Consider the following 9,184-nt stretch of genomic DNA (forward strand, 5'->3'; position numbering starts at 1 on the left):
TGTGCAAGGCTCTGAGGGGCTCATCCCACGCTCGTTCCCACGGGAGCCCACACAGCTCGGTCTGGCCCTCCCGAGGGGAGGAGGAATGGCCCCAGAAGAAGCTGCAGGGGCAGAGCCAGGCATGGGGCGGGCACCACGCTTACGGAGCCTGGATACGCCAAGTCCCCAGCCTAGCTCAGACTGGCTGGAGCCTGCTGTGCTTCATGTCCAAAATATTTGGACTTTCGAGGCTTCAAGGTCTGGGAGGAGAAAGGTAAAGTGCAGGGCAGCTTTGGAGCTGGCACTTTGCACCCTGGGCCTGCCCAAGCACTCCCTGCACCTCTACACGCCCCTAGTGCCCCAGAGTCTCACCCTCTCCTTCCCGAGGGCTCTAAGGAACCCTGGGGTGCTGGGCAGAGACCTCCCCTTGCCCAGGGGCATGTGCCTAATATGCTCTGCATCAGGACGCACCTTCACTCCTCTCGCTGCCTGCCTCCACCCCAGTACGCCAGCGGGCGGGGAGCGTCTGGGCCAATGGGACCTGGAACATTTCACCACCAGGGCCCCAGCCTCCACCCAAGTCTCTCTGCCCTCATCAGAGACTGAAGCCTTCCCAAGCCCAGCACGGGTCCCATCACAGTCTGGCCTCCAGCCGCACCTCTGCCTGCGCCGAGGGACTGCTGTGAGCAACGCCCGCGCCCCCAACAAACCCACTGCATCCAGCTCAGAGCCGCCCTGCCTGCCCAGTACTCCAGATCCCAGCTCCGGCCAGCCGACCGGCCCTCCATCCCTAGCAGCATCTGCACTGTTCTCTGCTCCCCTCAAACGGCCTCCCCCGGCTCAGGACTGAGGTACCCTTCTGTCAGTAGGGCTGCAGGCAGCTCCACACAGGGGCGCTGAGTCCCAGGGTCCCAGACATGACACCGGCCCAAGCTCCCAGTGCAGCACCAGGCTCAGCACGGCTCCTACCCCGGTTCACCGGCACGCCCTGGGCAGCAGGTCTGGGGGAGCCCCCTGGCACCCACTGGCCAATGCATTATGGGAGGGAGCAGAGCTGGGCGGTGCAGGAGCAAACCCCGCTGGGGCACAAGTAGAGCCCCAAGCCAGCCCCAGCCCAGACAGGGGCCTGGTGGGGACACCCCAGCCCAGTGGGCAGACAGAGTGCACTGAGCACCTCCAGCTCCTTCCCTAGTATCATGGAGGGGACTCCGGATCGGGCCCTTCCAACTGCAGGCCTGGGAAATGCAGGAAGCCCAGCTCAGCCCCACTACTGTGGGGAACCCCAATATCGGCAGGCCTGGCACCCCCTAGCCAAGGAACAAGAGCCCCAGCGTGGGGGTGGAGAGGAGAGGAGAGGCTGCTTGGGGAGGGGGCGGCTGGCACATCCCTGGCACCTGCCATGAAACCCCTTGGATTCCAGGGACCTCGCCTGGCGAGGGAAGGTACCAGCCTGCGTCTCTCCTCTTCCAGGCGCCCACCTGGACCCCGCAGCTGACACCACAAAGGGGCAGCAGCAGGACCCTGGGCAGGAAACCACCGGGACAGGCAGCCGGGCTGGAGAAGGAAGCAGCTAGGATGGCGTCAGCGGGAAGGGAAGCATTTCCCCAGAGCTGACAGGCAGGGACCAGGGACCCAGTGACGTCTGCAGCTGAGCAGAGGAGGAATAATGCCTGAGACAGGAGATTAGAGCATCCTACAGGGCAGTGCGAGCTGGGGGGGCTGTGGGGCTGGGCCTGCGAGCTCCGTGACGTGCCTCGTGACAGGCAGCCACGCAAAGGGGTGACGTCATCGCCCTGCCGGGAGCAGGGGGATCCAGCTAGCTACCTGGGACGGAGGGGGGACCTGGGCTCTGCTTGTGCTCCTAGCTGCATTCCTTGGGGGTTGTTTGCAAAGCCTCCGGCTGGATCCACCCCTCCGAGCCCCATCCCTGACAGCGCTGCCGATGCTCCCAGCCCTTGGGGGAGCAGGATTAGGGCCTCCAGGTGCAGCCCATGGGGTCACTCCTGCAGCCAGGGACTTTCAGGCCTCCGCCCAGCCTTGGAGGGAACTAGAGTGTGGAATGACCCTGGGGGCAGAGCCCAGAGGCTGGGAGGGAAAGTGTCCCTGTCTGGCCCCAGTGAATCAGAGACAGGAGAATGAAATTGCCACCAAACTGACCCCCCATGACCTGCTCCACCAGGGGGAAGCTAAGAGCAGTGCAGGGAGCCTGGGACTCCCAACACATCACAGAGGGGATCCCACTTCCTCCCCCACCACATGCACACAGTGACCCCTCCAAAAGCCACAATGGAGCACCACAGCCAGCACCCCTAAGCCCAGGTATTCAGGGCAGGTGTGTAGGCTACAGCCAGTTCCCCCAATCCATGCACTACTGGGGCACCCAGTGCACAGGGGAGGAGGAAAGGAGACTGCCTCTCGCTCCCCCCCCACAGCCTCTATACTTGGGGTCTGAGCAGCAGCACTGCCCCATGCATGGGAGTCCGGACGAGCGGAGAGGCAGGGTGCTCAGAGAGCAACCCCACCCGCCCCTCACACAGCCCCCACTGGCTGTAACCCGACTGGTCCCAGCCGGACCGCGGCCTCCTCGCTTCCCATCCAATGCCGCTCCGCCAGCCTAGCTCCCCCAGCCCAGGTCTCACCGTGGGTCCCGGCGCCCCCCAGCCCAACCCGGCCCCCCACGGGTCCATCACCCCCCAGCCCGGCCCGGCCCCCCACGGGTCCATCACCCCCCGGCCCGGCCCGGCCGCTTCTCCGGGGGCCCGCCCCCCCGGCCCGCAGCACAGCCGCCGGCCGCCGAAGGAGGCAGAGCAGCGCCCGCAGCAGCGCCGCCCATCAGACCAGGCCGGCTCAGCGCCGCACATCCACGCCCGGGCACCGCAGCCCCAAGCGCTCCCGCCGCCCGCAGCCAGTGCCGCCCCGCCCCGCCGACCGACGGGCCATCGCAGACCCGGAGCCTAAGACCAACCCCTCAAGCGGAGAGCCAATCGCAACCTAGAGTCGAACTTGCCCCTCCGGCTCAACTAATGTCTGCAGGAACGACCCCCTTGCAGAACAGACACCCCTTTTGGATAACCAATGGGGCGCTTAGACAAAGACCCGCCCTCCGACACAGAGGACCAACCGCATCTCACACAACAGCGGGTCAAAGCCCCTGGCCACTGCACCCAATCACCCACTTAGGCGCAATAGGACAACGCACCTCTCTGAGTACAGTCCCCGCACGTCCGTACAACCCGACGCACCTCACCAGGTGGACGGGCTTCCTGCTCCTCAAGAGACGCCTCCCTGAGAGTAACGCATCTAAGCCAATACCAGCCCAGCCCTGGGACACAGCCCTCACACCCAGGTGGCCCATGGATGAATTGTTGTCTCGGCTCTCAGGAGCCGACCCACTGGCCTCCCCGCACCGTATGCCTGGGCAGAATTAGATGTCGCGGTGCAGGAAGCGGGGTGGGCGGGCAGTCCAGTGGGGCAGGGCAGGTAACGGGGCTGGGTGGGCTAACGCAGGAGGGTTGACAATGGCGGGCAGGGGCGAGGGTAACGGGGCTGGGTGGGACGATGAGGGTAACGGGCAGGGGATGTACAACGGCTGGGGTCACACGAGCGGTCAGTGTTGGCAACAGGGGCAGGGCGTAAGGCTGGGAGCGGTAATCGGGCAGGTTGAAACTGGGGCCAGTGCGGGGTACCGGGGCTGGCCCTGGTCGAGGCTGGGTTGACAATGGGGAGGGCGGGTAATCGGCGGTGCTACGGCAGGCACCGCGGTGCGGGCAGGGCGGGTACGCGGGGCTGTAACGAGGCAGGGTTGAACAATGGCAGGCAGGGCGTGTATGAGGTCCCGCGGCGCTGTGGCTGGGGTACGAGCAGGGTGACGGTGTGGGTGCAGGAGAAGCTTCGCGAGTGAGGCAAGATGATGGCGCCTGGTGTGATATGTCCAGTCCCTTACCCTACGGCGGCCTGGGCTGGGTCCACGGATGCAGGGTTGACAATTGGGCAGGGGCGGTGCTGGCGCGTAGGGAGGCAGGCGCGCGGTGAGGCTCGCGCGCTATCTAGACATGCCACCTGCAAGACTGCCCGCCCCAGGCAGACCTCGGAGGAGGTGACTCTGGCACAGGCGGAGCAGTGCGAGGCCAAGTTGCCAAGTGCCCTCCAAGCGCCTGACCCTTCCGACTGAGCCCCATAAAGTTCAATATGACTAGAAGAGCAGTCCACAGTCGGCAGGGCTGACCAAGCCTCCCTGCGGCCCTGTGCTCGCTGCTCTCTGATGCCGTTGGTGGGAAGTGAGGTAACGGGTGGCTGGGGTACCGAGGGCAGGGTTTGGACAATGGCAGGGCCGGTGGTAACGGGGCTGGCTGGGGTAACGGGCGGGTTGACATGGGCAGGGTCGGGCAATGCAGACGGGAGGGGCTGACAACTGGGGCAGGGGGTGGTACCGGGGTGGCTGGTAACGAGGCGGTTGGCAAGTGGGGCAGGGCGGGCAGCAGACGGGCTGGGCTGACAATGGGCCAGGTCGGTGGTACGGGGCTGGCTGGTGGTAACGATGGGCCGGGTTGACTCAATGGGGAGGGCGGCGGTAACGGGGCTGGTGGGTACGAGGCAGGGTTGACCAATTGGTGCAGGTCGGGGTAACGGGGCTGGCTGGTAACGAGGCAGGGTGACAATTGGGGCAGGCGGTGGCAATGGCAGCGGGAGGGGCTGACAATGGGGCAGGGGCGGTAACGGGGCTGGGTGGTGAGTAACGAGCATGGTGACAATGGGGCACGGGCGGGGTAACGGGCTGCTGGATGCGTAACGAGGCAGGGTTGACAATGGGCAGGGCGGAGTACTGGTGGGCTGGCTGGGTAAACGAGGCGGTGCACGGGGCAGGGGCGGGCATGCAGACGGGAGGGGCACAATGGGAGGGGTGGGTAACGGTGCTGGGTGGGTAACGAGCATGGTTGACATGCGGGAGGCGGGGTTAACGGGGTGGCTGGGGGTAACGAGGCAGGGTTTGACAATGGGGCAGGGCGGAAGTACGGGGCGTGGCTGGGGTACGAGGCGTGTTGGCAATGGGGACAGAGGCGGGGCAATGCAGAGGGAGGGGCTGACAAAGGCGGGCGGGTAACGGGGCTGGGTGGGGTAACGATGCGCAGGGTTGACAATGGGGCAGGGCGGCGCGTGGTTAACTGGGCTGGCTGGGGTCGAGGCAGGGTTGGCAATGGGGCAGGCGGGGTAACGGGGCTGGGTGGGGTAACGAGGCAGGGTTGACAATGGCGGCAGGGACGGGAGGTACGGGGCTGGCTGGGTAACGAGGCGGGTTGACAATGGGGCAGGGGGGGTAAGGGGCTGGCTGGGGTAACGAGCAGGGGTTGGACAATGTGGCAGGGCGGGGTAACGGGGCTGGGTGGGGTACCGAGGCAGGTGTGACAATGGGGCAGTGCGGGTAACGGGGCTGGCTGGGTAACGAGGCACGGGTTGACAATGGGGCAGGCGGCGCTAAAGGCTGGCGTACGAGGGCTGTGACAATGGCGAGCGAGCGGTAACGGGCTGGCTGGGGGTAACGAGGCGTTGACAATGGGGCAGGGGCGGGGCAATTGCAGACGGGCTGGGCGGACAATGGGCGGCGTGGTAACGGGTGTGGCTGAGGGGTAACGAGGCGGTTGCAATGAGGGCCCGAAAGGGCTTTTAACGGGGCTTGCGACGAGGCATGGCTTGACAATGGGGCGGCGGTAAGGGTGCGGCGAGGTAACGAGGCCAGTGGGCTGACCAATGGGCAGGGCGGGGGGGTAACAGGGCTGGCTGGTGGTTAACGGAGGCAGGGTTGACAATGGGTAGGGCGGGGTAACGGGGGCTGGCTGGGGTAACGAGGCGGTTGGCAATGGGGCAGGGCGGGGCAATGCAGACGGGAGGGGCTGACAATGGGGCAGGGCGGGGTAACGAGGCAGGGCTGACAATGGGGCAGGGTGGTACGGCGGACAGGGGTCCTGCTGCATGACGAGGGCTCGTAGGGAGTGATATCAATAAATAGCTTCACCCCTATTAAACCATAGACCACCTCACGCCTGGATCCCGGATCCCACCCCCAGAGCAGGCCAGCACCACTCCCCTGTGGGCAAGGCCTTGCCCATTGCAGGAGAGACAGGGATCATTTGCCAGGGGGTGTGTGAACCCATAGCACATGGGGGCAGGGCAGGTTCCAGAACCACCGCATGTCCTTTGAGCCGCCCAGTTCCTGTGCCTGAAAACCCTCTCGCCTCGGCTTTGTGCCCGATGCGTCTCCAAGCCGGGCTGGTCCCGGAGCCGGGCTCTTCCTTCACTGCTCACCCAGGCGGCAGCTGGGAGAAACGCCACGCGACAGACAGGCTGGGGCTGATTAGAGCTGCAGCTGGAGCTCCAGCCGGGCACCTAAAGCAGAACCAATTGCTTGGGGAACACGGTGCTTCTAGGGGAGGTAGTTCAGACACCCCTTGCTCCAAGGACCCCAAAGCCCGACCCCTCCCCAAACCTGCACCCCCGGGGAGCTCCTGCCCCTTTCACAGCAAGGTGAACCAACATGAGGTATTTAGAGCCGCAACAGAAAGTGCTTTTCAGCCTTCCCCGGGGCAGGGCAGCCGCTCTACTGAACCAATCGGTCCTTTACGAACATTAGCCAACGGCTCCTCGCCCCCAGGGCCGTAACGCAGCCTGGCACAGGCGATGACAGAGAAGCCAGGCTGGTCACGTTGTACAAATACTGGCGTGTGGCTGGAGGCAGGTTCAGAGCCAGCAGCTGGCAGTGCCGTCCGGGGGTGGCTCCTCCGGGCCCAGCCAAGCCGGTGCCCTGCGAAGGGAGGAATCACTGAAAGCAGCTTTAGTCTAACATGACCAAGGAACTTTGTTAGACAGGAGAGTCTTGGCCTGCTGCCCCACAGAACTTCTGCCCTGCCCTCTGCAGCCCCACCCCACTCTGCAGGGTGAAAGGAGCAGGACCCAGCTGCCTACAATGTAGACAGGGACCAGCCTCCCTGCCCCCGACTCATGATGCTGCTGGCCTCTGGGGTCCCATCTCGCGGCCCCACACAGAGTATCAGCTCCTAGGGGCTTCTAGTCACAGAGCTGTGGGGCCAGCACCATGCAATAAGGGGCACACGGCCATTCAGCTGGGCTTCGGACACGAGAGATGCCGCCTGTTTCTCTGCAGCAAAGGCCTGGCTCAGGCTCCACCAGGTAGGATCTGGGGGGGCTCCAGTGCCAAGGGCTGGTGGCCAGTCTTGGCACCGGAGGGAGGCTCTTGGGTTCAGCTGGGGGGGCTCTTGGCTCCCTTCCAGCAGTTAAAGGCAGGAACTTTCAGCTCCAGTGTGCTGGCTGCTCAGGCCTGTGCTGACCTGGCACCCTGCAAGCAGCTGGGCTGGGGGTCGCCCCACAGCTCAGCAGTTAGCACGTGGGCTGTTGGCTGGTGAATGCCCCTGGCAGTGGGCAATGCAGACCCCTGCACCTGGGGGCACAGGGCGAGACGTTGCCGAGCCACACCCTAAGAGCCTGGCCCCAGCTGAGTGGTGCATTGCTCGGGACTGTAGGTGGCGAATGGCGCCCGAGGCAGGACGCCCCACCCGCCACTGATGGGTGTAGCCTGAAGGACGAGGGCGATGCCGTCGCCAGAGCTGCTTGCAGACCAGCCAGGCCCTGCCCCACTGAGCTCGCTGGCCAGGGGTCTGTCCAAGGCCAGGAGCTGGACGCAAGGCAACGACCCAGGGGAGCAGCGTCTCCCCATCGCCGCTGCTGTCTGGTGGCATTATGGCCGCCCAGCCCTGCCTGCAGGCGCCCCACCGATTTCATCAGGACAGAGTGTCACAGTCTTGGCCAGATCCCTGCGGAGCCCGGGGGGGCTGGTACCGTAGCACTGAACTGCAGCCCCCCAGCTCCTTCACAAGCGCAGCGCTGGGCTGGGGCGGGGCGGGGCGGGGCAAGCAGCCAGCCGAGGCAGCTTCACAGCAAGCCATGCTCTGGGGATCACATCTGCAGACAAGAGGCCAGAAGGGTCAGCCACCCTCCTGGCGTCCTCTCCCTGCCCCACAGCCTGCATGCCAGGGCCGCCAGCCAGGGCGCAGCCCGTGTGCTGTGGGGTCCAGACTCACCGCCCAGCAGCTGGAGCTGAGCGAAGCCAGAGCAGGCAGAGGGGAGAAGCTGTGGCTCACCCCCTCCCTGCCTGATCATGAAGCGGGAACCTCAGGCCCCAGGGGGACGAGGCTGCGTTTCTAAAGGGGAAATGTTTGGCCCTTTGCCAAGCCCTGGTTGCTGGGACATCGACCCAGTGTGCAGCCCAAGGGGGCTCAGCCAGGGGCTTCTCCACTCTGCGTGGGAGGGGAATGGTCACTCTGGGAGCAGAACGCATAGCAAAAGCTGTGGGTCACCCCGTCCCGCCAGCTCAGCCACGGGGCTCTGCCCGAGAGGGGCCCTCACCTGTTCTGCCCCTAGAGCAGGACCAGTTCCTGGGGCAGTTAGAAACAAACGTCCATCTCCTGGCTCAGCTCTGCAAGATCTTCCCCTCCAGCCATACAGCCTCTGCCTGTCTGATACCCCCCAAAAAGCTTCTGCTTCCCCCCCAGCAGACGCACCCCCGCTCCCTTCTCTCCCCTCTCCTGTTTTAGGGAGTGAACATTTTGCAACCTGCCCCTTTAGAGCCACGGCCTCATCCCCCTGCTGGAGCTGGAGGTTTCTGCCGCCAGGAGCAGCAGCTAACAATTCTGTCCTTTCGCCTGTCGTCATTAGGTTCCAGAGTTAAAGAGTCAGACAGAGACTGCAAGGCTGGGAGGGATCACTGTGGATGTGGCCTGAGCCCTGCACAGCACAGGCCAGCGACCTGCCCCACAATCACCCCGAGAGCAGCTGGTTTAGAGATCCAGCCCATCTGAGATGGAGAACCCACCACGCCCCTGGGGAGCAGTTCCAAGTGAATTCCTCTCACCCGTAAAACTTCTTTCTTGCCTGTCTCGCTTTGCGTCCAGCAAGTCCTGTGTCTGCACGGTGCTGCTCATGGTTTGCGGGGGGTTGGAGTGGGGGTGTTCACGGCTGGGCTCTGGGGAGGGGCTGAAACCACGGCCCCGTGCCGGGGCTCCCGTCGGCGGATCAGCGAGTGCTGGTCATGCCCCATTCCGCACGGCGCCTCCCTGCTGCCGGCTAGGCAGGGGGAAGGAGCCCCAGAAGCAGCCACCTCTGCAGCCAGGTGCCCCGCCTTGTGCCCCTGAGCCTG

The 9,184-nt window shown here is 65.0% G+C and overlaps 1 protein-coding gene across 1 annotated transcript in view; it reads right to left on the reverse strand.

The window, feature by feature from the left end:
- PTPRN (protein tyrosine phosphatase receptor type N) overlaps window positions 1-8,969 on the reverse strand; it is a 55,400-nt gene extending 46,431 nt beyond the window's left edge. The window contains exon 1 of the mRNA XM_075069840.1: window positions 8,900-8,969. Within this exon, the coding sequence (XP_074925941.1) occupies window positions 8,900-8,969 (70 nt within the window). The remainder of the gene's footprint in view (window positions 1-8,899) is intronic.
- Window positions 8,970-9,184: the final 215 nt, after the last annotated feature.

The sequence above is a fragment of the Chelonoidis abingdonii genome, chromosome 10 (genome assembly GCF_003597395.2).
Source record: "Chelonoidis abingdonii isolate Lonesome George chromosome 10, CheloAbing_2.0, whole genome shotgun sequence".
NCBI classification, from domain to species: Eukaryota; Metazoa; Chordata; order Testudines; family Testudinidae; genus Chelonoidis; species Chelonoidis abingdonii.